The sequence below is a fragment of the Balaenoptera musculus genome, chromosome 19 (genome assembly GCF_009873245.2).
Source record: "Balaenoptera musculus isolate JJ_BM4_2016_0621 chromosome 19, mBalMus1.pri.v3, whole genome shotgun sequence".
Classification (NCBI taxonomy): domain Eukaryota; kingdom Metazoa; phylum Chordata; class Mammalia; order Artiodactyla; family Balaenopteridae; genus Balaenoptera; species Balaenoptera musculus.
In genome coordinates this window covers 45754423-45782347 of record NC_045803.1, presented here as the reverse complement: position 1 = coordinate 45782347, position 27925 = coordinate 45754423, and the positions used below count along the sequence as shown (strand labels likewise).

General features: G+C 44.9%; 1 protein-coding gene and 1 long non-coding RNA gene across 4 annotated transcripts; one reads left to right on the top strand and one right to left on the bottom strand.

The window, feature by feature from the left end:
• Nucleotides 1–1592: 1592 nt before the first annotated feature.
• DHODH (dihydroorotate dehydrogenase (quinone)) lies at nt 1593–14840 on the top strand. 3 transcript variants are annotated; one of them, XM_036834045.1, is made up of 9 exons: nt 1593–1634; nt 4059–4271; nt 6184–6383; nt 8729–8811; nt 11574–11761; nt 12372–12485; nt 13513–13666; nt 13842–14001; nt 14489–14840. In XM_036834045.1, the coding sequence occupies exons 1-9, from the start codon at nt 1614–1616 to the stop codon at nt 14541–14543; spliced, it is 1188 nt and encodes a 395-aa protein (XP_036689940.1). In that variant the 5' UTR covers nt 1593–1613; the 3' UTR covers nt 14544–14840. The 3 variants fall into 3 exon arrangements, with proteins under 3 accessions (XP_036689940.1, XP_036689942.1, XP_036689941.1); XM_036834047.1 differs by having other exon boundaries at nt 1595–1634; nt 13513–13548; XM_036834046.1 differs by lacking the exon at nt 12372–12485 and having other exon boundaries at nt 1595–1634.
• Nucleotides 4217–8720, bottom strand: LOC118885410. The gene is made up of 3 exons (XR_005017490.1): nt 6903–8720; nt 4452–4575; nt 4217–4290 (listed from the first exon to the last, which is right to left on the bottom strand). It is a non-coding gene; the product is annotated as an uncharacterized LOC118885410 (long non-coding RNA).
• Nucleotides 14841–27925: the final 13085 nt, after the last annotated feature.

Below are 27925 nucleotides of genomic sequence, written 5' to 3'. Positions count from 1 at the left end.
TCCCACATGCCGCGGAGCAACTAAGCCCGTGCACCACAACTACTGAGCCTGCGCTCTAGAGCTCACAAGCCACAACTACTGAAGCCTGCGCGCCTAGAGCTCCTGCTCCGCAACAAGAGAAGCCACCGCAATGAGAAGCCCGTGCACCACAACGAAGAGTAGCCCCCACTCACGGCAACTAGAGAAAGCCCGCATGCAGCAACGAAGACCCAACGCAGCCAAAAATAAATACATAAAATAAATAAATAAATTTAGAAAACCTTTGTTCATACAGCACGTCATTTGATCTTCACCTGTAGCACATCATCTATGTATTTTAGCCAGTTCTCGGCACCAAAATGAGATCACAGATACAAATAAATGTGGGCACTGAAATTGCCTGGCAGCTTTCAGGGTTCAGTTGGTTATCCAAATGGTCCAAATGACGGTTACATTACTTTAAAAAATCATTGTGGAAGTGGACACCAAAATCAAAAATTCTCTGAAGTGTAAACCCCAAGAACACATCCCTCAGTTTGGAAACCACTGCAATAATCAAACAACTGGTACGATGAAATATACTATGGTCCCTACTTTCAGTTTACAGTCTAATTAGGGAAAAGACATAACAAGTGTAGTTAATAAAGTTCCACTACAGAGGTATAGCTTAAATCTGTGAAGGTTCAGATGAAAAAGATGTATTTCCAGCACTTGAACATATAAGGGTGTCCATGTCTAGGAAGATGGAACAGGCATCTATGGCAGAGGCCTCCACGAGAGTAAATGCATGGAGGTGAGAAGGTGGAAGGCATTTATACAGAGAAAGAAACAATGCGCTCTGTGTGGGGGGTGGGGGGGGGCTAGAGGGACAGTAGTGGGAACTGAAACTAGAAAACTGAATTGTTTCAAACGCCAAGAAAATAAGAGTTTGCAATTTGGGGGTAAGATTTCTGAGCAGAGGAGTCCAAGTCTGGGCTGCAATGGAACTGTTTGGGTGCACGACACTTTCACTTTTCGAAGTTCACAGTCTTAATTTCCCAATATCCTTACAAACATACATACATATGTTTTAGGCATTTTAAAAAAGTGAAACCTGATGCTCAAGGAATCTTCTTTTAAAGTCAACTCAGGTATCTTACACAGTGCTGTAAATCATTTCAACCCTTTTTAGTGCCCGGTATATACTCAATCCATGCTTTATCTAAAGCACAAACACTATCAATAGCATGTTTAACTTAAATGATCAAAAAACTAGTGAGAGTGTTGCTTAGAATCGAAGAATCAACATACAGTTAGTCTTCTCTCCAGATTGCAGGATGCAGGAAAGCTCTGCGCAGCGACCCAACCAGATTCGGCTGAGCCTCTGCAAAGCGCAGCGAAGACGCCAGGAGGCAGGCGGGCGGGCGGGCGGGCTGAAGAGGCGTGCACACGTGGATTGCGCGCGCGCGTGATCGCCCAAACAGACTCTCGGGGCGGAGCGGGGAGCGGGGCCTTTCCCTCCGCGGAGGGGGCCCCGCCCCACCCTCCTGCCCAGCGATTGGTGAGTCGGCAGCTGGAGGGGCGGAGACTAGAGGAGTCACCGCCATCTTCTCCAATGGAAACGAGACAGAGGCGGGCCCAGTGGCGGAAGGAGCATGGCGTGGAGACAGCTCAAAGTGAGTTCAGCTGCTGCGGCCCTGCAGCGGCGAGGAAGAGAACTTGCGGGAAGGCAGCCGGGGGGAGGGTGGAGGGAGGGCTAGCCTGGGCGAGGTGTGGACGGGAGGGGGCTCCGAGAGGGTGGGCCTCTTTGGCACGTTTGTGTGTCTTTGGGGACACCTGCAAATGATCATGCGTGTGCATTTACACATGTACGTGGTCACTGTGTAAACGGCACGTGTAAACGGAGTAGATGCCGATCTGTGTCAGCGCACGTGGGCCTTTATTGAGCCAGGCGCAGGGCGCTTAGTGAACACAGGATCGCCTAGCAGTGTGTGCAGCATCCAACCTGGAATGAAATTACAGTAGAACATGGTGCCAACCCTTTTAGATAAAAGTTTAGGGCAGGGTCTTTGTAATGGCGCTCAGAAATCCGTTGATCAACATAAGGGGCGTTCCTACAATCTCCTGGAGGAGAAGCGAGAAAAATGAATACTAGATCTATGTTGACGGCTAGGAGTCACCCTAAAGGCAAATCCGATCAGGTCACTTCCTTGTTCAGGGAACAAAACTCAGATCACCTGGGTGCATCTCATTCTCCTCTGCAGCCAAGAGAGAGAGAGCATTTACACCGCCCCGCCCTGCCGCCTAGTTAACTTCTATTTATCCTTTGAATATCAGCTTTAAGGCACTTGGTCAAGGAAGCCTTTCTCTACCTCTTTGATTAAGTTAGGTTCTTCTCTCACTTTTTTCTTCATAGCTTTGTCACAGTTATATGTTTGCATGATCATTGATTTTAGTCTCCTCCTGAGGTTGTACTCCTCGTGAAGGCCGGGACTCAGTCTGTAGCCCATCCTTGAGTGCACAGTCACTATGTGCTGAATGATTGAATGAATGAATGAGTGAGGGACTCAGCATCGGGCAGTGATAATTAGAGAAAAATATTATGAGCAATGTTTGAGCTTGATCCAAGAAGACCTGATGCTCTCTAGAGAACAGACCTGTGGTTGCCAAGGGGGAGGGGGGTGGGGGAGGGAAAGATTGGGAGTTTGGGACTAGCAGATGCAAACTATTATATGTAGAATGGATAAACAGCAAGTCCTGCTGTATAGCACAGGGAACTATATTCAATATCCTGTGATAAACCATAATGGAAAAGAATATGAAAAAGAATATATACATGTATAACTGAATCACTTTGCTGTACAGCAGAAATTAACACAACATTGTAAATCAATGATACTACAATAAAATTAAAAAAAAAGACCTGATGCTCCTTTAAAAAAATTTTTTTTGCAACCCTCTTTATTATCCTGAAGTGGAATTTATGTATAATGTAATCTTTCTATATGTAATTTTAAAAAGTCAACATAATGTCCTGACTGGAATATAAAGGAGAAATAAATTTATAATAAAATAATATGTATTTCAACCCATAACTATTAGGGCATGAGTCACCTAGGTAGTGAGTCAGGTGTTTAAGCCTCTACTTAGAAATTCTAGTGCCACAGGAATGTTTTACTGTCAAAACACCTCAAGCAAAGCACTGAACCATTCCACATGGATTTTCTGAAACGGTGAGTGATTCTTGGTAATGTTCTGTGCAAAACAATATAGTCACCCCTCAATCTACAAGGTAATTGCATCCCTGGAAAGTCAATACAGATGAAAACCACACAGGAGATTGTGTTTATGTGGGGAAATAGAGTTTGCATTTCTAGGCTCAGATAATATGAACAGATATTTTTACCTAGTGAATGTCAGTAGGATGTTCAAAAGTCACACACGATAGGGACAATTCTGACTTTACTGACTTCCTGCTCACTAAATCTATTAACATTCTCCTCCGGGTGCCCACCACGTGTCCCTAGGGGGCAGTACTGCCCCTCTTAAAGATTTTTTTTTTTAATTTTAAAATTTAATTTATTTATTTTTGGCTGCGTTGGGTCTTCGTTGCTGCACGCGGGCTTTCTCTAGTTGCGACAAGCGGGGGCTACTCTTCGTTGCAGTGCGTGGGCTTCTCATTGCGGTGGCTTCCCTTGTTGCAGAGCACGGGCTCTAGGCGTGCGGGCTTCAGCAGTTGTGGCGCATGGGCTTAGTTGCTCTGCGACATGTGGGATCTTCCCACACCAGGGATCGAACCCATGTCCCCTGCATTGGCAGGTGGATTCTTAACCACTGCGCCACCAGGGAAGCCTTGCCCCTCTTGAAATTCCTGGCCTGGAGTCCTTCAGGGCTAGAGGAGTGCATGTCAGCAGAAGTGCAGATACAGCCTCTGACTGTAGAGGCAATACGTGAGCAAGAACCCAAGGAGACCAGCGTTAGCAGAAGGCCACGGACATCACTGCATGTTACGTCCTCTGTGTGTGTGTAAATCGTGTAAAGGGTTCAGAGAAGGTGCTACAGCCTGGCCTTGACGGGGCCCCACTGGCTCTTTTTTCCAGAAGCGGGCCCAGGATGCCATGGTGATCCTGGGGGGCGGAGGACTTCTCTTCGCCTCCTACCTGACGGCCACGGGGGATGAACGTTTCTACGCGGACCACTTGATGCCGGCTCTGCAGGGGCTGCTGGACCCCGAGGCAGCCCACAGGCTGGCTGTTCACGTCACCTCCCTGGGGCTCCTTCCTCGTGCCACGTTTCAAGACTCTGACATGCTGGTAGGTACTCCTGTAACACCTTGTGCGATAGATACGAGGGTCAAGGTCAAAGTTCCCTAATTTATTTAGCTGGGGCTGATCCTTTTGAAAACCAGAGTCCCAAATTAGCCCCCCACCCCAAACCGTCATCCCCATCTACAGATCAGGAACACTGAAGTGCAGAGTAGTTAAGTGACTTACCCAAATGCACACAGCTAGGAAGTGGCTGAGCCAGGAATCAAACCCATGGAGTCTGGCTCAGCATCCGTCCGTTAGCCACCATCCTGCCTCGCGGAGGTCTCGGGTAGCTCAGTGTTCACCTCTGCTGAAAAGGGAAGCATGCCAGCATCACTAACATCTAATGTGATGTAGGCATGTCTAGCCAAGCCCTTTGAGGAAAGCATACGACTCCTGTCCCAGCCTCATTCCGTCCTGCATTCAACACAGGGGCCCCACCGTGTCCCCTTATTCTTCTGTGTGCTGGGGTTTCCGCAGCGAACAAAGTGCAAGAATCCACATCCTCCTAGAATCTACATCCTCGTGCAAGCCCAGACAGTTTCCATTTAGGAGACTTCTTACCAAATGGGGGACATTAGAATGATGTGAACATGAAGAAAACACAAACAAGAAGCACTCAGACCTCTTTGGGGAAGGGTCACTGTTATCAATCAAAGGGGCCTTCTCTACATTTTCCCTTTTTGTCTTAGAATCCCTTTCACTTCCCATCCTGCAGTTTTGAGCACATGTGGCACCTTTTTCTGTAAAAGTGAAAATCCTCTTCGGATTCCTATTGGTTAGAGAAAACAGGTACAAATGTAGGTCTTTCGTAAAAGCAAAGTGGCATAAAGAGAACTTCGGAAAAGCGGGGGAGACCTGTACGCAGATGCTCCGGTTTGGTGCCAGCCCCATTTGACCGTCATCTCGGCATGAGGACTGAAGGCTGCCCAGGGAGCCTGTCGAGCAGCCGGGGCCGAGAGACCCGTCCTGGAGCACGGCCCCCAGGGCCCCCAGTGCGGCCACCCTGCCATCCTCCCAGTCCCTGAGGCACTGCGTGCACACACGCACTGCCATCTCTTCTTCCCCTCCTCGGGGCAGCCTTGCTTCCTCCTGCTTCCAGGACCAGATGGTGCCACCCTTGGAGGTCCTTGCGAGTCCTGGCAAAGGCTTTCCTGCCATATCAGCTGACAGTGACGATTCTGTTGGCAACTGCTGACTTTATGATATCCCGATTCCTTTCCCACATTTTAACGTATTTGTCTTGCTTCTAGATTTGTTGGCTAGATCAGGGTGCGAATACTAAGTCACTCAGGAGTTAGGCTAGACCTGACAGTAATTAGGCCTCAGTCACTTTCATTATAGAGATCAGGAATCCGCCCCATGTCTGCCAGGGAAGAACCTGCTTCCAGCCCAGCCTGGTTCTGGGGCTCAGCCATCAGTGCTGCTCGGTCGAGCACAGGAGTCGTGAGGACACTGCTGGGCCTTGGTATCACCTGGCTGAGGAGGGACACAGCAGGGGCTGACTTACTAAGATTAAAGGATTTTGCTGCCTGACTGTTTCACAATAGCACCATCTAGGGGCTAAATAGTGGCTAAGAAGGTACAGATCTTCACCGTAATTGGAAAAGGCAGCACCTATCTCCTGCCCAACCCATGGTGGAAACACTGTTTTTCTCCTCAGTGATGATAAAGCCCGACGGTTCTCAAACTCTGGCTGGCATCAGAATCACCTGGAGAGCACTGTTAAAAATAGATTCCCAAAGAGTTCCATTCTTCCCCACCCTCCCCCAAAGATTCTGATTCCTTAGTCCAGGGATGGGCCCTGGGATCTGACGTTTAACAAGCAGGTGATTCTGACGTAGGTGTGCCGCAGACCACGCTTTGAGAAACACCAACATAGCCTTGTGTGCCTGTGACTTTGTCTCCTTCTCCCTAGGAAGTGAGAGTCCTGGGCCATAAATTCCGAAATCCAGTAGGAATCGCTGCAGGATTTGACAAGCACGGGGAAGCTGTGGATGGACTTTACAAGATGGGCTTTGGTTTTGTTGAGATAGGCAGTGTTACCCCAAAACCTCAGGAAGGAAACCCCAGACCCAGGGTCTTCCGCCTCCCTGAGGACCAAGCCGTCATTAACAGGTAGGTGAGCAGCCTTCTTCCCAGCAGGACTCTCAGGGTGTTTCTTCTGCCATACAGTGTGGACATTTTTGTGTCATTTGGAATGTTCTGGAACCATGTTGAGCATCTACTCTGTGCGGGCGTAAAAGCAGGTTTTATGATTTCAGTTGAACGCGTATACACGATGAGGTTAAGAGAGCTACACGACTTAGCTACAGTCACGAGGTCAGAAGCGGGAGAACTTGGGAACGGATGTTGGCTTATCTGACTTTAGAGTTTGTGCTTTTTCCACATTGTTACTCCAGTGTCCTAGCCCACCTCTGTCCAGTAGAAATATCATATGAGCCCTATATGTAATTTAAAATATTCTAGTGGCCACAATAAAATAGCAAAAAGAAACAGGTGAAATTAACTTTAATAATATATTCTATTTAATTATTATTTGTAATAGTTATTTATTATACTACTTAATTATAAATACTTAATATACTCTATCATAATTTTAATATATAAGCAATATAAAAATGACTGGCTATTTACCTTCTTTCACTTGTACCAAGTCTTCGAAATCCAGCATGTTTTCCTTACAGCACTCTTGCTTTGGACCGGCCAGGCTTCGCTCTCAGTGGCCACACTTGGCTAGTGGCTCTTGCACCTGACAGCACAGCTCCAGCCTTTAGTAACTGGGAAATTTAATAATCAACATAGACAGCTGCTTTTAGGAAGAGAGGTCCTTCTAGGCTGTGTAAAGCCCTTCTCTTTGTAAGCCCTGGGCAGTTTTCACTACATCTAACCCGGAGAGTGAAGAAGTTCCTTCTTTTCGGTAACAGCATTTTGAGAGCCTCGTTGGGGGCATTGGTAGGCACCTTTGGGATCATGAAGGGCCTTCTGGGAGACTGACGTGTGGAAGGTTTATTCGGCTGCACGTCCTGCTTTATCGTGCTTGTTTCGGGGAAAATTTCCAGCATTAGACATCGAGTTATTGACCTTTCCCCTGTAGGCTGGGATCAATATCTTCAGAATGTTCTGGCAAAAAATTTTTGTTTATGATTCGGCTGCCACAAATAACTGCAGGTACCAGGATGACAGTGCCTGGCAGAGTCCCGTGGGTGAGAAGTGGCACAAGAGAGCCGGGCCTGAGCTCCAAGCACTTGTGTGCCCAGGCCCCCTGCTCTGCCTGGCACAGGGTGGGTGCTGAATGAACATGAGTCAACAACTACATGTATCTGTTAGGTGTTTTTGGCTGCAAGTAACAAAGTGGCTTAAACAATAGGCGTTTGTTATTTTCTTCTCATAACGCGTGAAGTAGGCAGTCTTAGGGTTGGTTGAGCAGCAGGGTGGCGTCAGTACTCTGGTCCAACCTCTGTGGGCCTTCCCTTCTCGTCTGTAAGATGCCTACCCCAGCTGCAAGCATACGTCCTCGCATGAGGACATCAGAGAACAGAAAGGGAAAGGAAGTATGGATATGGGGGGAGATGTTTTCCCAGAAGCTCCCTGGTAGGCATCACCTTGTGTCTCAGTGACCAAGCCCCGTCTCAAGTTCATGCTTGAGTTGCCAGCGAGGCTGGGAAATGAGTCATTGGCATTTTCACCCTGTGTCAGGCGAGCTGGGTTCCACAGGCAAGGAGGAAGGGAGTGGGGATGGCCATTAGGCCAACAACCCACAGTGGGCCTGGGGACGTAGAGATGAGCTAGAGAAACAAGGCCCAGCCTTTGTGGAGTGTCTAGTGGCAGGTGAGGGAGGAGATGTGTCCCTTGTCCTCGAGAAGACTGTAACCCAGTAGGGGAACTGAAGCATATACATACATCCCAAGCTAGGAGAAAGGTAGGTACAAAGCACTCCATGAATGCCAGGAGGTGAGGGATCATTTGTGTCTGGGAGCTTTATGCAAGGAGGAGAGGGTGCATTTGAGTTGGGCCAGGAAGAGGGTGATGTAATAGGTAGAAAGGATGGGGGAATGGAGCGGCAGGATGGGTTCCAGGAGGCGTGTTCGTGGGGCACAGGCAGGAGGTGGGAAGATGGGTCATCAGAGTGGTGAGGGCCCCGCTGGGCGGGAGCGGTGGGTGGGAAGGAGGGGTGGGCTGGATCCAGACAGGTCCGGGCTGTTTACAGTGCTAGTTGGCGAAGTGGCTTGTTGGCAAATTTTAATCTTTCCCTTTGTATTTGATGGTGTTCTGGCAAGTTCTCTAGGACTTCCAGGGGTGTTTAGACTTTAGAAGTCTCAGAACTGACTCTGATTTTTTTCTTTGGTTTTTACATCATGAGTATATGTTGAAAATGGCCATGGAGGCGTCTCTCCAGAGTCTTTGCTTTCTGCCTGAGGGCTCTAACCTTATCTCCTCCCTAACGCTCTTCTGTGCTACAGATACGGATTCAACAGTCACGGACTCTCAGTGGTGGAACACAGGTTACGGGCCAGACAGCAGACGCAGGCCAGCCTCACAGAAGGTAAAGGGGGCCTGCCTCAGAGGGCTGTTCTTCAGTTGTTGGAAGGAAACTTGTGGGAGAAAGTCAGGAACGTTCCTAGTGAAATGAACGTGATTGAACAATAGGAAAAAACAGCATGGAACTCAGGGCTCCTCTGCTAGAGGAATTTTCCTGGCTCCACCACACCCTCCAAGCTCTTAACTGAATTTCGCAATTGAGCAAAGATACACTTAGTTCCTGCCTCGTTATGTAACCTGTGTCAAACTGGGACAGCTTGGAAGTAAGCAGTGCAGAGTGGCTGCTCTGTGATCACGTAGGCAGTTAAGATGCGAGCAGGGCTTGGGCGCCGTCTTCGTACATCCTGCTCTGTTGTCCTTTTGTCCATTATATAAATAATGCATGCTAATTATAGAAGTGTTAGTAAATGCAGGGAAGCATAAAGAAGAACATTAAAATTACTCACACTCTTCCCTACTCAGAGATAACTTCTCCCGGCATTGGGGAAAATATCCTTCATGACTTATTTGGAAACACCATGCATTTTTTTTTTAATTAATTAATTTAGTTTTGTCTGCATTGGGTCTTTGTTGCTGCACTAGGGCTTTCTCTAGTTGCAGTGAGCAGGGGCTACTCTTCGTTGCATTGCACGGGCTTCTCATTGCAGTGGCTTCTCTTGTCACGGAGCACCGGCTCTAGGCGCGTGGGCTTCAGTAGGTGCAGCACGCGGGCTCAGTAGTCGTGGCGCATGGGCTTAGTTGCTATGCAGCATGTGGGATCTTCCTGGACCAGGGCTCGAACCAGTGTCCCCTGCATTGGCAGGTGGATTCTTAACCACTGTGCCACCAGGGAAGTCCACACCATGCATTTTTGAAGGCTGCCTTTGGAGGTGCTGATGCTTATTCCCTGGGGCTCTCTGCCTTGCTGTCCCTTGGGGTGAACATAGTGGTCTTGGCGCCATGCCATCCTCACTGTACCTTCCCAGGTGTCCTCTAGGGTTGCGGCCATCTTCCTTGGTGGGCCTTTCTGGAACTCCTTCCAGGAGTTTAGCCTCATTAGATGTCCTGGTGGTGAGATGAGAAAAACCTGAGGTATTGGATTCATTTCTGAACACGAGATTGAAAGGGCTGAGGCAGTTAGCAATCTCTGATTTGGGGAGTAGGAAATGACCTTGTTTGGAATTCCCTGGCTTTGGCAGAACCAGACCCTGCTATACTGTAAACCTTGCCACTTGTGGGCTTTGAAGGTCATGATAGGACTTTCATGGTTTGTGATACTCTCCTGCCTTCTTGTTTCCCTTTCCTTCTTTTAACTGTTCACAGTGCCCCTTATACCACTTTTCTCCCCTGTTCTCCCTTGCTCGTTCCCTCACCCGCCACTCTGGTGCTAACATTTGGAGTGAGACAAAATCCCATAGCAGAGCTCTGCACGTAGTGTTTACCAGCAGCTGGAAGCCTTGAAGACAGCTTATTGCTAGCATCATGCCAAGCAACATGAGTTGTTAAGAGCTATGGTGCCCTTTGCGGATAGAGTAATTCAGCAATTTTTGTCTAACTTCAAAATCTTGTCATTTGGGGCAAAGGACTACTAATGAAAGATCCACTGGCTACATGAAAGTGATATTCTCTATTTACCTGTGTGGAAAAGAATTACAGTTTCCAAACCATCTTCGCTTGATTTGGGAAGCTTGGAGACCTTGTTATATAATTTGTCTAATTGGATGCTAATCCCCTCGCCTCCCTTCCACCCATGAAGTGAGTGACACGAATCTCATTTACTTTCAAGCTGATGATAAAACAGGTGACTGCATTTAAGGTATGAGAAGGTAGTTAGCAGTACTGGATGTTGTTCTTTGATCCTCCCTGACCTGACATACATTTTGTGAGCTAACTGGACGTCCCAGTTAGCTGGAAAAAGCAGGTGGTACCATGGATATACTTTAGCCTTTGCAGATAAGGTAGTATCTTAGGAGAAGTCAAGTACAGACAAGCCCTTGCTTTCATACATAGAAAAATACATTTCAGAAACACACTGAAAGTCGAAAATACAAGTCAGGTGATAGTTCCCTGGATTTTAAAGTAAGGTGACCATATTACTTACTGTGCAAATTGAGACAACACTTTTGAGAGTGGAAGGGATGCAGGCATGAATAATTATGCCCAGGCTACAGGAGTCTTCAGGGCTGTCCTGGGAGCACTGAGATGTGTGGTCACCCCAGTTACAAGGGGGAGTCCCTTCTCAGAGAATGGAAATTATAAAACCGTTATGCCTCTACATTTTAGGCATGAGAATCGAAAATATTTTCCATTATTTTATACATATCCTTTAATTTTGCTTTTTCTTCACGACTGCACACCCAGGCACGTGACCCAAGTCTAATAAGCAGCCCTTGAGAGTAAACAGTTGCCCCTGTGGCATGCTATTGACTTCTGTCTCTTCTCAGTTGTATTTCATTTACGAGCCCTACCTTTTTAAACACTAGTATTTGCACTCCTAATTTCTCCATTTTTCATTAAATTTTAAAAAAGAAAAAGGGCACAAAGCGGTAAAACATCCTAGGAGCTGCCCAAACATGGCTGCGCAGGTGAAGGTGGACGGCGCGGTTCTTGGTCCGCAGGCAACAGCGCCTTGCGTAGGTCAGCGTTTGTCAGCTGGCGCGGGAAAGGTCACATTTGGAGCTGGAAAGCCTGGGAGGCTGTTCGTGGGCTCTTCGGTCAAGGACGGCTTCAAAATGTTGCACAGGAAATGGTGAGTGGGGACAAAATCCTGACCAGTGATATTTACAGATGGGCTGCCACTGGGAATAAACCTGGGGAAGAATAAGACCTCGGTGGACGCTGCCTCGGACTACGCAGAGGGGGTTCGAGTCCTGGGCCCCTTGGCTGACTACCTGGTAGTGAATGTGTCCAGTCCCAACACGGCTGGGCTGAGGAGCCTTCAGGGAAAGGCGGAGCTGCGCCGCCTGCTGACCAAGGTGGGCAATTACATCCCGCTCCACCAGCCTGTCCCACCTGCTCATCCTCTAGGGCAAAGCTTCAACGTTGCTATCCACTATCGAGGAGTTGTCTTTGAGACCTGGACCTCCAGTTAGGACCTCTTGCTTCCCTCTGATTCCCTGTATAACACTGATTGTGCTCAGTATTAGTCAGCTGCTCAGTTATCTATCCCTGCTGTTAACCCACAACGTCCGTGAGAGCAGGGACCGCATCTCTCATTTACCACCCTGTCCCTGGCATCTAGCACACTGAATGAATGAATGGAATGACTTTTCATTAAACCATGCTTGTGACAGTATCTGCTGTCTCTTTTAGGAACAAAAGTCTAAATAAACCTTGATATATTAGCCAATGCCAGTGACATTAGGGACTCACTCTTGGGGATCCCTTGGTTCAAGAGAGTGGAATCAGCTCTGACTTGATGGGGTCTTTTGCATAATTGAGAGCGGTGTTTCCTGAAAAGGAGAAATTGCTGGTGCTTTATTCTGCCAGCTAGTGTGCAAACACACTGATCTGTGGCTGCAGGTCATGGTTATACTGTCAACTGCAGTCTCGGGGGTCCCCATCTCTGGCCCCATGTTGCTCTAGGTGCTGCAGGAGAGGGATGCCCTGAAGGTAGCGCACAAGCCAGCCGTGCTGGTGAAGATCGCTCCTGACCTCACGGCCCGGGACAAGGAGGATATTGCCAGTGTGGTGAGAGAGGTGAGGGTCGGTGCCTGGGGGACGCCCTTCATTGCCTGTAGAGGCCACCTGGCCAGCTGGGTTAGCCCACATGGCAGTCTTTGTGGTTTCCTTTCTGTTATATGGAGGGCTGTCAGGATGTAATTTATCATATACAGGCAGACCTTGGAGATATTGCGGGTTCAGTTCCAGACCACTGCAATAAAGCAAGTCACATGAACTTTTTGGTTTCCCAGTGCATATAAAGTTATGTTTACACTATACTGTAGTCTGTTCAGTGCACAATAGCATTACATCTAAAAAAACAATGTACATACCTTAATTAAAAAATACTTTATTCTTATTTTCTGTTTTATTAAAATATTTGAGGTGTAATAATCCAGATTAAAAAAAAAAAAAACTATTGCTGAAAATATGCTGCTCACCATCATCTGACAGTGCAGGGTTGCCAGAAACTTGTAAAAAAAAAACCAGTTATCTGTGAAGCACAATAAAGTGAAGTGCAATAAAATGAGGTATGCCTGAAATAAAAAGTAAATGTTTCAATAAATGTTTGAATGGGTCCTTTTCTCCTGCCTCTTCCCTCCTCTTCCCTCATCTTCCTTCAGCGAGGGCTTTAAGGCTGTGCATCCTTCAGTCTTGGTCAGACTGCAGTGTCTGTCTTTCTCCAGTCTAAACCTGGGTCTCTGTGTCATAAGAGAGTAGCGCAAACACAGACTGAGCCCGGCAGTCCGGGGTTGAAATCCTGGTTCCACCACTTACTACCTGGAGGCTTTGGACAGGACACTCTAGATTGAGTTGTTCTAAGGATTAAACCGTGTCCTGGGGGAACCGTACGGGTGGTTGGTACGTGATGGCTGTTACTATCATGTTGAGGCTCACTCTGACACTTGTCCAGAAAGCACAGTGAGTGAGGCCTGGTCTAGCTCTTGCTGCCGGGGCCTTAGGTGTGGGCGCCCAGCCCGGCTGCTCTCTCAGACCCCCAGGGAAGCTTCTCCAAGTCCGTTGTGCCCTGACTGAGGGGCTCTTTCTCTGTCTCACACTGCAGTTGGGCATCGATGGACTGATTGTCACGAACACCACAGTGAGTCGCCCTGCCAGCCTCCAGGGGGCCCTGCGCTCTGAAATGGGAGGGCTGAGTGGGAAGCCCCTCCGAGATTTATCAACGCAAACCGTCAGGGAGATGTATGCACTCACCCAAGGCAAGAATTTGGTGTCCCTGTCTTCAGATCTACGTGTGGCTCAGGCGCCGGGTCTGTGATGGTATCGGGGTTCCTGAACTGCCGCACTTGGCAGGGGGCCGGGGCTGCAGCCAAACAGCTCCTGGCTCTCCTGTCGCCCAGGCTTCCTCACAGTGTGCTGTGTGCTTCTCTGCAGGCAGAGTTCCCATCATCGGGGTTGGCGGTGTCAGCAGCGGGCAGGATGCGCTGGAGAAGATCCGGGCAGGGGCCTCCCTGGTGCAGCTGTACACAGCCCTCACCTACCGGGGGCCGCCCCTGGTGGGCAGAGTCAAGCGGGAGCTGGAGGCCCTTTTGAAGTGAGTGGGGCCACCTGTGGCTTGAACCAGGCAAAGTTAATGTGGTATCAACTCAGAATGACTCAAATCAAGGGGATGCTATTCATCTGTCTTTATTCTTCATTGAAAATGCATTTGAGGGGTACACCCCAAACGCAGGGGAAACTTACCCTGTTGCTCTTTTCACAAAGGTCAGTGCCAAGGAATTCAAGATTAACTTCCAAGGCAATGGTGTTTACGGGCCGAGGAGTTCTGGTGGCATTCCTGTTAATTCAGTAACACTGGCTTGATGTCAGGAGCTGTCAGTACTTAAAATTGATTCCCTCCCTGGCCTGAAGACCTGGGTAGATTCCAGGGTGAAGACAGTGTACAGGGCATGAGCATGCATTTGGGAGAGCGAGGCAGGTGCAGTTACGGACTAGATAGAGCCTGGTTGAATGTGGGCTTCCAGTAAGAGCCAGGCCTTTCCTTTACCATTTGCTGAAATTGCTTTGTTTTCTTTTTCCAGGGAGCAGGGTTTTACGAGAGTCACAGATGCCATTGGAGCAGATCATCGGAGGTGAGGATGGGTCGGTGGGAAGCCTGATCTGGAACCGTCCCGCTAAATCAAGCGAGCCTTTGTGGCTGATGGAGAGAGGAGACCACATCCCCAAACCACAGGGGCACCTCCTCCGGCTGGACTGTAAAAGCCAAGCATGAGGGTCACCAGAAGCAATGCAAGGCTTTCTTCAATCACTTGTCCGACAGGAGCTGCATCCATGATTCTTTCTAGATTCAAATCCCAGGATCCTTTAATGTTACAAGGACATTAGACATTTGGAGGGAAAATCATGGTAAAATAAAGTCATTTAAAAACTGGATTTAAATCCCAGCCCTCTTGCCCAGATCCTGTAGGTCCTTCCAGGCCTCTGCTCCCCCGGGATCTGTAGTGAGCTTCCCAGGAGCTTGACTCTCTTTCATTCTATCTTTATTTTTATTTAAAATTTTAACTGTATTTTGAAAATATTTCAAACTTAGATAAAAGTTGCAAGAATAGGGCTGTGGATGGCCGTCCTCTCCGTGTCTGCACATGGTCTTCCCTCTGTGTGTCTGGGTCCTGACCTCTTCTTAGAGGGACACTGGTCATGCTGGTCATTTTAACTTGATTACTTCTGTAAAGGCCCTGTCTCCAAACAAGGTCACATTCTGAGATACTGCCAGTCTGGATTTCAACATGGCAATTTTGGAGAGACACAGTTCAGAAAATGGGCTTGTTGTCCCCCTGCTTTAAAAATCTGTGACTTGTGGGCCATTGGGCAGGCAGGTTCTCGAGGTGCTTGAAGACACTAGACAAGAGGCTCAAGAGGTCTAGTCATTAACTAAAGAAACAGAGAAATGCTAACCTTTTCAAAACTGAAAAGCAAATGGTGATGGGAGGTTGAAAACCTCGGCTGGGAAGTGCTGTAGATGTCAGTACGCCTTCGCAGCCAACAGGAAATTGCCTTTATTCCCTTCACCTCAGTGCAGGTTTGATTTTAAAATTTCTTGGTAGCTCTGTGGAGAGGACTGTAGCTGCTGTAGAGGTAATATGTCCTTGTCTCATCGTTGAATCTCGGCCTCAGCCCTCAGCCTCTGCCCACTGCCTCTGCCAAGAAGCCAACAGTTAGTCTCCTGCTGTCTTTTATAAAGATCTTTTTCCTGTTTCTTAAAAAAGAATCTTAGGGACTTCCTTGGTGGTGCAGTGGATAAGACTCTGTGCTCCCAATGCAGGGGGCCCGGGTTCGATTGCTGGTCAGGGAACTAGATTCCACATGCATGCTGCAACTAAGAGTTTGCATGCCACAACTAAGGAGCCCATGTGCCACAACTAAGGAGCTGGTGAGCCACAACTGTGGAGCCCTGGAGCCACAACTAAGGAGTCCACATGCAGCAACTAAGACCTGGTGCAACCAAAAATAAATAAATAATTTTAAAAAAGAGGTAATAATCTCTTAAAAAAAATCTTAGTATGAAAATAATACCTATTCATCAATTAAACAGTATAGCCCCCCAAATAAATGTTGTCTACCTCCTTCCCCCCTCAAACAATCCCACATATCAGAGGTAGTCACAGTTAACTTTTGTATCCATCTAGATTTTTCCAGTCAGTTTTCTTTGTATATGCAAGCACATACCCATAGCTATTCTGTCTTTTTTAAAAAATCTATCACACACATATAAAAGTGTTTCAAGAAGAATAGTACAAAGAACTTTTTTTTTTTTTTTTGGCCACACCGCACGGCTTGCAGGATCTTAGTGCCCTGACCAGGGACAGAGCTAGGGAATATACATGTACACATACATCTATATTTCTATATCTCTCTATATTGAAAACCATGAGTTCAGACTGATACCTTCAATTCCAATCCCAAACCATAAGTTTCATTCTAGTTTCTTCCCTTCCCATATTTGTAACTCTCTTCTCTGACTGTGGAAACCCTGACTACCTTTATACTTACTCTATTTTCTTATTTGATCAGTCCTCTCATATGTAAGTAATCTCTGGTTTCCACCCCCTACCGTGTGCTGGCATCCTTCTTCCTTGCTTGGGTGCTGACCTCTTTCACCATCCCTTACCCCTTGGGCACTCTCCTCACTTTGTACCGCTCTGATACCTGCCCCAGGCTGCTCCCGGGGGCAGACATCCCCCTCACCTCATTTAGGCTCTGACTTTTTTGCTGGCCTGTCCCCCTGCATGGTCACTTTCCTTATAAGCTAGGACTCTGATGCTCCTCACCAAATGCTTACACACACACACAGACACACACACACACACACACACTTTGTGGGCACCCTCTTCGTTCTGTATGGGTGTTGATATTCTACTTTGAGCCCCTTGCTCCTCTTGTGCTGCCATTGCAGGCACCTACCCTGCTCTGTGCCAACTAATGGCTTTATGACTGAACTGTTCAGGGAAAGGGGGAAGGAAAGGGGAAGAGTTACCCTTTGGAAGGTTCTCTGTTGGAGACTGATAACCTGTCTTTTAGCACCGCTTTAACGGGCTGCTGTTTCTCTTGAGCACCAGCGTGAGTAGTTGGCTTGCGCTCAGGGGCCCTGTGGTGCAAGGAGTACCTGTTTTTCTTAACGCTGGAAACTACACTCAGCCCAGAGAAGCTCAGTGCTGGGAGACACATGGGAGGAGGCCCAGGTTGCCAATGCCCCGTGAGGCCCAGGACGGTTGGGTGGATTAGTGTGCAGAACTGCTAATATGATTTACATTATTGACTCCTGCATTTTCTGTTGTGTGCATCCCCTGCCAATTTCACATTAGTCAAATATAAGTAGTAAGTTAAATCTTATTTCACAACTTGCTTTTTTTCCCCATATAATCATGGAGTCTTTCAATGTCCGTCCCTTCAATCTACCTTGCTCTTTCTAACAGCCCTTTGGTTTTCCGCAGCTCAGCTATATCAGTATTTGCTTATGGCTAGACGTGTAGGCTATTTGTTTTTCACATCACAAACAGTACATCAGCGAGTCTCTTGGTTTATGTATCTTTGTGCTCTTCCAGTAGAATTTCTGTGGAATAGATTCCCAGAAATGGTATCGCTCAGGCAAAGGTTATGTGCACTTAAAATGTTGATAGTTACCTCCAGATTGCCGTTAGAGGGGGTTGTTCAGTTTATACTTTCTCTACAACTTTGTAAGAGAGGGCCCCTTTCCTCTTAGGCTGCTCCACAGTGGGATTTTCAAGTACTGCCCTGGAATAAACTTGTTCCTTCTCCACTTTCTCACTGGAGATAGCTTCCATTATGTCTCTTCCTTGGTGGAAAAAGAAAAAAGGAATTGTGGGTTTAGCAAGCCACTTTGGGCTGCAGCCAGTGTGATTGCCACATCCATTTGTGTGTGTGTGTGTGTTTGCGTATCTGGGAGAGAGAGAGAAGAGACTTCAAATAAGACCCACAGGGAGACTTCCCTGGTGGTCCAGTGGCTAAGACTCCGCACTCCCACTGCAGGGGGCCCGGGTTCGATCCCTGGTCAGGTAACTAGATCCCGCGTGTCGCAACTAAGACCCGACGCAGCCAAATAAATAAATAAGTAAATGTTAAAAAAAAAAAAAACAAAAAAACCCGCAGGGAAGGGCAACGGAAGGGGTGTAGCTTTCCCTGGGTTCACCCATTCTCACTTGTTTCAGGAGATCCTGCATGTCTTTCCTCCTGCTGTGGGCATCATGTAACTTTTGTGGGCCTGTCTCCTAATGTGTAAAATGGGGAGGACAGACCCATCTCAAAGGGCTGTTCTGAGCATTAAATACTAAGGGCAATGTGGCTCAGCACATCCTAATCTCTTAATAAACAATATTTTTAATGTTTCTAATCATCAAAAAAGTCCTGCAAATAGGTATTACTGTGCTTGTATTCACAGATAAAATGAGGGCTTTGAGAGATTAAATAACCTCCCCAAACCAGGCAGCTGGGAATCAGCGGAACTGGGCCCCAGGGCCTGAGTATCTCCTTCTGATGAAGGTAAAAGGCCTTACAGGACCTCTGAGAAGTATGATTAGTCCCTTTTCCCTTCTCTTCTCCCTCAAAAGTTCATCTTCTTTTAACATATAGACTTCCTGTGTGCCATTACTTTTTATAAAAAAGCTTTCATAGATACTTACCCTGGGCACTTGATTGGTCTGAAATAAGGTGGTCAAATGGGATCTAGTGATTGAAGCTCAGAGCCCCATAGAAGTGGGGGACATTCTGTAGGGACCACAGTGCCAGCCAGCAAATCACAAATTACAGCAAATCACACACAGTGTCTTCTTTGATCTTCAGACAGCTTTGTGTGAGGTAGGTGAGGTAGAGATTATGATCCGCATTTTACAGATGAGGAAACTGAAGTTAAGTGCCTGCCCCAAGAAGATATGGGCAGAAACGGCAGAGGGAGCACAGAGTCTCCTAATTTCAAGTCTAGCACTTGCTCTACTCTACCCAGTAGTATCCTGATATACCACTGAGCCCTCCGCTATACAAGATGTCTTGGATTCATTTTCTATCTATTTGTTTTCTCAGATAGGTGATGGGACTTGTGGATCCTTGCTGCTGTGCTGCAATCTCGGTGATAGGGGATACCCTTGGAGAAGTTGAGGGCCAAGATGCCGTCTTCTCTCTCCACACCCACAAACTCTGAGATCCACCCTGGCTAAGACTCAGGATTCAACCCACTACCCTCAGACCCTCTGAACTGACTGGCTCCAGAGTGCCGACAGGAACAGCATTCCTGTTCATCAGGAGGTAGTCAACCTTATGTGAAAAAGACTGTGGAACAGCCAAACCAAATAGAGAATTACTCTCCCCCAATTTTTATTTTAAGACATTTAGACATAAGAAGAGTTGAAAGAATAGTGTAACAAACATCTATACCCCCTCCACCTAGACTCATTAATTCCTTCTATCTTTTCCAAGCTTTTCTTACCAATCTTTTTAATCTATTTATATACAGTATTTTGATGAACCATTTTGAAGGAAACGGTAGATGTCAGGACACTTCACTCCTAAGTACTTCATAGCCTGCATCTGCTAAAAATGAGGATATGTTCCTATGAAAACATAACTCTATGATCCCACCTAAGAAAACATCCATGATTTCCTAATATCATCTAACATTTAGTCCATATTCCAAGTTTCCCCATTGTCCTAAAAATAACTTCTAGAGTCAATCAAGACTCACCTGTATGTTTCTTTAGTCTTTTTAAATCTGAAGCCGTCACCTCTGAAGACATCAGGCGAGTTGTCTTATAAGCGGTTCTACATTCTGGATTCCCAGAATAGAGGCTATATTTCCTTTAGCCTTTGATCTCTGCTGTAGCTGCATGTGGATATATGACCAAATTCTACTCAGTGAGATACGTATGAAAGTACTGTGTGCAACTTCTGGGAAGTCTGCCGCTGCCCGGATCATGATGTCTGGAGCTTTGGCAGCCTTTTTAGACCTGAGGATCAAGGTCATCCCAGAGGCATAAGTTGGAAAGGGCTTCATACCAGCTCTGTCTGCTTATTTCCCTACCTCTTTTATTTGAGGAAATAAAACCTTGTGTGCTTAAGTCACTGTCGATTGGGGTTTTCCCTCATATTTAGCCAAATTTAATCCCAGCTAATAAAGAAGCCAGATTGAGACTTACTGTAGTCTTGTACTTGCCTGGAAGATATGTTATCTGCTTCCTACTTGGCTAAGACCCATGTCAAGATTTCTCTTTCCTCCAGGTGCAGATCTCTGGTGCTAGCACAGTGTGAGAACGTGCTCAGACTATCATGTTACCTGTGGAATCTTGGCAGTCAGGGAAATTTTTTGTAAGAAACTTGTGGTTGTAAATGTGGGAAATGAAGTTAGTGTGGCTGTCACAGCTCAGAGGACACCGGTGGACAGGGCCGAGGTGTGTGTGCAGGGGCAGGGTGGGAATGACCCAGCACCGGCAGACAGGGGGTGTTTGTGAAATACCTGGGCAGCAACACAGGGGCCAGGCTCTGAAGGGCAGGGCCTTCTGGGGAGGAAATGCAATTAACATGAAAACTCCCCACGTTCTTGCCAGCCAGGGAGAGGCTTCCTGGGTGTTGAAAGCCACATTTGGCAAGTGTCCCACAGGAAACAAAGAGTTACAGCACGTAAACGCAACCTGCCCGCACCACCTGCCACCCCTTTAATCACTAGGGTCGACTTGGTTGGGTCCAGGAACAAAGCTGTGCCTGGAGGGTCAGAAGGTCTCCTGGGGCAGCACAACCCCCTTCCTGCCCAGACAAGTGCAAGCTAAAACTGAGGTGCTGCCATTTCAGCCCTTGGTTATGTGAGAAGCCGGTAGCCTGCCGAGCTTCGTCCATTCTATTGGATGTGGAATTTGTAGGGTTACTGGATCTAGTGACACCTTCCTACCTCAACAGAGCAAAAAGTGTGGAATCCATGTCTTGGATCCTAAAAAATTCACGCTGGTTAGATGAGGATTTCAACTACAGTTGAGACTCTAACATAACCATTAAAAAACAAACACACAACCATACAAATATATATTTATATGCACACATACACACATGTATGTATACACATATGTGTGTGTGAATACAGCTGGCCCTTATTCATTTGTTCTTTCACTCACTCATTCTTCCAAGAATCATTTATTGAGATCCTACTTCCTGCCGGTGGCTGTGTCATGTGTTGGGGATGAAGATAGCTGAGTTTTCCACCATCTTTCCAAATCTCAGAAGACACAAATTCCGTTGACTCTTGAACAACGCAGGGGTTGGGGCACTGACCTCTGTGCAGTCAAAAATCTGTGTATAACTTTATGGTCCCCGGATTCAACCAACCACAGATCATGCAGTACTGTAGTATGTGTTTACAGAAAAAAATCTGTGTATAAGTGGACCCACACCGTTCAAACCCTTATTCAAGGGTCAACTGTACAAACACAACTGGCCAGAATCCACTGGGTTACACCCAACAACAGAGGAAGGAGCCCAGGGCTTCCCTAGCAGAGAGGAGGGCCACCTGGGGGCTTAGCAGTTTGCAGCTACGCTGATTTCTCTGTGGCCAGGACTAGTTTCATACTATTTCCTGGAGCCATAATTACACAAACTCCTGATTTCTTGCACTGACTCAGAAGCAGAGCTCCATTTTAACACCATTCCATCTAGAGAGATCTGTCATGGGACTGGGGTGGATGGCTCAACTCCACCCAGAATGTGGCTGGCACCTAGGGGTGACTGTTCCCAAATGCTTGCCAGGCAGTTTCCTTGGTCTATTTCCTAATGTGTTTTGCAGCCGAGGCCCACGTGGCTCTTCCTGCTTGCCCGCTGTGGTGCTCTCAGGGTCTGGACAGGGGCTCACCTCTGCAGCATCAGGCTTCGCCAGCTTTGGGTGCCAATGCTTTAGGGTCTTCCCTGCCCTCTCTGCTGGGTATCACTGCCAGGGTCCTGGTTTTAATGATACACACGATTCTTAATGGGCTTTGATAGCCACTCAGAACTGATATCCTTACCCTGACTAGTGAGGTTAGCTAGCAAGTTTGTTATCCCTTCCAGGTAATAATGTCTTAATTCAGTACAGGATTTGTCCCTAGTCGACCCTTAAAAGTGACTCTAATTGTGAGAACTCAAGGCTGGTTATGTGAGGGGCCTTGAAAATCCAGTGAGGTCCCTCGTGTAGGGCAGGCAGTACCTTAAGGTGGCCGAGGGCTCCGCCCAGGTTTGAATCCTGCCTCAAGGTAGCTGTGTTACCTCGAGCAAGTTCCTTCTCTTCTCTGTACCCAGTTGTAAAAATGGGGTTATTAGATAATAAAAGGATCTATTGCTTAGGTGCTGTGGAAGAATTACATGAACAAACACACAGAAAGCTCACCCAGCAGTGCCTGGCACACAGCAAAGACTCTGACAATGTCAGCTGTTATTATCACGCGGCGGGTGCCCACTCTCCTGAGGTACTTGGAGGGCTGGTTCTACCAACAGCTTTCACACCTCTGAGGGCCTGCTCGTTACTGCAGATAGAAGCTGATGTGACAGGCAGCATTTAATTATGTTGCAGTACTCATTTCTCCACCACTCTGAACTCTTTGAGGGCAGAGGCTCTGTTTACCACCCGTTCAATTCAGCAAACTGAACTGAGTGTGCGTGTGTGTGTGTGTGTGTGTGGTGTGTGTGTGTGTGTGTGTGTGTGTGTGTGTGTCGGGCACTGCTGGGTGTAGTGATTAAGGTGAAAAACAAATGCCAACCTGGCCCCTACCTGTTTCCTGGGACCTAGAAGAAGTCCTTGCTTTCTGTCCTATGAATGCAGTTGGAGAAACTGAGGAAAGTTTATATGAACTCTTTGGAATATAGTTTTTAAAACTTATCCTAAGATCCTTACACTCTGACTTCTGACCAATTTCATCCTGGGGAAGGCAGATTATGTTTGAAGTTTTGACAGACTGTGGGTTTACCATCTCTGGTTGGCTGTCTTTACTGATAGGAAGCTGGTCTGAGGATAATATTTGATTTAGAAGTCTGAAACTTGGAAGTTCCTCATTTATAAAGTGTCAGGGTTGGTGCTAGTTTAGAGAAGCTTTTTAAAAGGCTTAAAATATCTGTTTGTATGTCTGCCAGTGGCCCAGTTTTTGCAAAGAGAATTGCTGGCACTAAGGAAGTATCTCTGGGAACCAATGTCCATGTTCTGGGCACACTAGGATTTCGTAGTTCCTGGTCCCTGAGGAAAAGGGAGATAACCTAGAAAGAGGCATAACAGCAGGAACATCTTTGTTTAATTTTCTTATCAAGACGAACTGAAATTTGGAGATAACCTAGAAAGAGGCATAACAGCAGGAACGTCTTTGTTTAATTTTCTTATCAAGATGAACTGAAATTTTGAACAACATGTGCTGTTCTGAATTCAACACCCAACTAATCATTCTGTTCTAAAGTCAGGTGCACTCCTGGGAAAATCCAATGGTCTCATTCCATGGCTGCCCATGCACTTGTGACCAGAGAGTCTCATCAATTCTAAGATGCTGATTATTGTTCCATTATAACACTTCTGAAATTGAGATGCATCTTGCATTGATGGTATCTTAAGCATTGTGTCAGAGTTTAATTGGCAGAATTTTCTCTTTCTTACAATTCATAGCATATTAAATTCGATGAAATATGACAGTGGTTCCCAAACTCTGCTGCATTTGGAATCACCTGGCTATCTTTAAAAAATGCTGGTGCCTGGCGCCTACACCCATGCATTCGGATGTAACAGGGATGGGGTATGACCTGGGCATCAGGATTTTTAAAAGCTCCCCAGGAGACTCTAAAGTACAGCAAAGTTTGGGAGCCATTGAAGTACGGTATTTCTGCCTTATTCAAGCTTTTCTTCAACTCCTAGGTTTCATGGACAGCATCTTTACAGATTCTGCTTATATACTGCATACTCCTCTGTCTCAATTAATGATGTCTTTTTAACTCCAACCACTAATCATCCATTATATTCCCATTAGAATGTCAGCTCCAGGAGGGCAGAGGTTTTGTTTGATTTGTTCTCTGTTATGTCCTCAGCACTTAGGACATGTAGGCACATTGTAGACACTTGATAAATATTTGATGAATGAATGAATGAATGAATGAATGAATGAATATGCCTCCTTTTATATTTGGTGCCCTGATAAACTCATTCCTCATGCAATTTCTAGTAAAATTGTTATATATTTAGATGATTTCCAAATCTGGTCCTCTGCTTCATCCTTCACACCCCAATTTTACATAACGTTCATTTCAAAACTTGAGCTCAGTGTTTTCTCTTCCCATACACACCCCAAAATCCCAGTCCTAGTCTTCTCATATCTATCCCCTTGAGACCCTGAGTCTCAAGGTTATAACCTTGAGTCATTTTCAAGCCTTGTCTTTCCTTTGCCCTCCTCATATTAGATCACTCACTGAGTTTTACAATTTGTTTTTCTGAAAATTCTCTTGATTTTATCCCTTCCTTTTAATTTCCACAACAGTGAATTTGTCTTCTTGGCTTCTATTTACTCACATTTCAAATTATATCATATCTACCTGCTAGCAACTGTTTTTAAAAAATGATTATGGGAGTTATAATATGTAGCATAAAGAATGGGAGAAGGTAAAGAGACTTAAATTGTAAAGTTCTTGTATTATTTGGGGAGTGGTAAAGGCATTAATTTAAAGCAGATTATAATAAGTCAAGGATGCATACCTTGAAATCTTTGGGGTAACCACTAGAAAAATAATACAAGAATATATAACCAAAAATGTTAATAGAGGATATTTTTTAAAACTGAGTAATACGAAGAAAAAAAGGCAGGAAAGGAGAAATAAAGAGAAAAGAACTTAAGGATTAAATACAAAACAAATAGCACGATGGTAGATGAAACCAATTCTATTAATTACATTAAAGGTAAATAAATGAAACATTCCAATTAAAAGGCAAAGATTGTCAGAAGTGATTTAAAAAATCAAATACCAATTATATGGTAAATAGATAGAAAAAAATATACCATGAAAACACTAACCAAAAGAAAGTTGGTGTGTCTTGAGTAACATCAGATCAAGAGACTTTATGGCAAGAAAAATTACTAGAGATAAACAAGGACATTTCATAACGATAAAGAGTCAACTTAGGGACTTCCCTGGTGGTGAAGTGGTAAAGAATACGCCTTCCAATGCAGGGGACGTGGGTTCGATCCCTGGTCGGGGAACTAGGTTCCCACATGCTGCGGGGCAGCTAAGCCCACGCACCACAACTACTGAGCTCGTGCGCCTCAATGAGAGAGTCCGTGTGCCACAACTAAGACCCAATGCAGCCAAAAAAAAAAAAAAAAAAGAGTCAACTTAAAAGGAAGATGTAACAAACCTAAATTTGTATGTACCTAATGACAGAACTTAAAGAAAAAATAGACAAATTTATAATCTTTCTTTCAGTAACTAACACAAAAAGCAGGAAACAACTCAGTGAGGCTATACAAGACTTGAACAGCACAATTAACAAACTTGACCTAATTGACACTTTTAGAACACTATACCCAAGAACTGCTGTCTTCTTAACTACACATGGAACACTTATCCAAACAGGTCATATGCTAGGCCATAAAGCAAGTCTCAATAAATTTCAAAGGATCAAAATCATATGGAGTATATTCTCTGACCACTGTGGAATTAAACTAGAAATCAACAGTGGAAAAATAATTTTAAAATCTCCAAATGTTTGCAAGTTAAACAGCATACTTTTAAATAATCATGGAATGAACAAGACATAAAATGGAAATTAGAAAATATTTAAAACTGATTGATAAAAATTATATGAAAACTTATGGGATATAGGTAAAGCAGCATGTAGGGGAAAATATATAGTTTTAAATACATGCATTAGAAATGAAAAGTTAAAATTGATAAAAGTTTCTGCTTTAAGAAGTTCAAAAAAGAAAATTAAAAAATTAAAGTAAGAAAAAAAGAGGAAATAATAAAGTTAAGAGTGGGAATCATTGAAAGAAAAAGAGGCAAACAATAGAAAAAAATCAACTAAAGCAAAAGTTTGAATTTTGAAAAGATGAATAAAATCGATAAATCCTTAGCAAGATTTTTCAAGAAAAAAGGGAAAAAGCCCCCACAATTACCAATATCAGGACAGGGCATCACTACTAATCCTACTGATATTACAAATATAATGGAGTAATGGTGGAAACAGAGGCAATAAATTTGACAACTTTGCTGAAATGGGTAAATTTCTAGACAAACACAACCTACCACTAGAAAAAACAGAAACTCTGAATAGTCCCTTATCTATTCAAGAAACAATCTGAAATTTTAAGTTTTCCCACAGGAAACTATAGACCTGTAGGCCTTCATTGCCAAACTCCTCCAAACAATTAAGGAAGAAATAGTGTCAATCCTACATAAGCTCTTTCATGGAATAGAGAAATAAGGAACACTCCCCAACTTGTGTTACGAGATCAACATAACCTTAATATGAAATCTTGTTAAGGACATTACAAGAAAGGAAAATCATAGGCCAATATTTACCATGAACTTAGATGGAAAAATCCTTTAGAAAAATCAGCAAATGAAACCCAGCAATATTTAAAAATTCTACTACATTATGAGAAATTGAAGTTAATTTCAGAAATGCAAGGGTGGTTTAACATTCAAAAATCAATCAATGTAATTCACCACATTAACACAATAAAGAGAAGATTTTAGTGGATAAAGAAAAAGCATTTGACATCTCTTTATGTTAAAAAAAAAAAACTTCAACAAACTAAGAATAGAAAGAAATTTCCTTAATCTTATAAAGGATACCTAAAAAAAACCAACCAAACAACAACCTCAAAACAACACAAAACAAAACAAGCCTACAACTAACTTAAGAGTGAAATTTTGAATGTTTTCTGCCTTCTTGAGTTTGGGAACAAGACAAGGATGTCCACTCCCTACTTCCATTTAACACTGTAATGAAAATCCTAGTTAGTGCAATAAAGTGAGAAAAAGAAATAAGGTATAAAGGTTAAAGATTGGAAAAGAAGAGGTAAAAGAGCCATTATTTGCAAATGGCATGACTGTGTACCTAAAAATGTAGAACATTAATCAAAGTATTAGATTTGATTAGTGAATTTACCAAGATTGCTGGATACAAGTCAATATATGAAAATAAATTGTACTTTCCTATATTAGTAATAAACAATTAGCACATTAAATTAAAATATCATTTACAATAGCATTAAAAATCAAATACTTGGGAATAAATCTAATGAAAGAGGTACAAGAAATCGCAGCAAGATCTTTTTTGATCCACCTCCTAGAGTAGTGAAAATAAAAACAAAAATAAACATATGGGAACTAATTAAACTTAAAACTTTTGCACAGCAAAGGAAACCATAAACACAATGAAAAGACAACCCACAGAATGGGAGAAAATATTTGCAAACAAAGAGAGCGACAAGGGATTAATCTCTAAAATATACAAACAGCTCATGCAGCTCAATATAAAACAAAACAAAACAAACAACCCAATCAATAAATGGGCAGAAGATCTAAATAGACATTTCTCCAAAGAAGACATACAGATGGCCAAGAGGCACATGAAAAGATGTTCAACATGACTAATTATTAGAGAATTGCAAATCAAAACTACAATGAAGTATTACCTCACACCAGTCAGAATGGCCATCATCAAAAAATCTATGAACAATAAATGCTGGAGAGGGTGAGGAGAAAAAGGAACCCTTCTACACTGTTGGTGGGAATGTAAGTTGGTACAATATAGAGGTTCCTTAAAAAACTGAAAACAGAGCTACCATATGATCCAGCAATCCCACTCCTGGGCATATATCCAGAGAAAACCATAATTCAAAAAGATACATGCACCCCAATGTTTATTGCAGCACTATTTACAACAGCCAGGACATGGAAGCAACCTAAATGTCCATCAACAGAGGAATGGATAAAGAAGATGTGGTGTGTGTATATATATATAT

Bases quoted from the DNA above. Each gene is read 5' to 3' on its own strand.
- DHODH (XM_036834045.1), top strand. From the start codon at position 1,614: ATGGCGTGGAGACAGCTCAAA. The intron at 8,812-11,573 runs GTAAAGGGGGCC...TGATATTTACAG, and splicing joins GCAGGCCAGCCTCACAGAAG to ATGGGCTGCCACTGGGAATA. The intron at 14,002-14,488 runs GTGAGTGGGGCC...TTCTTTTTCCAG, and splicing joins GAGCTGGAGGCCCTTTTGAA to GGAGCAGGGTTTTACGAGAG.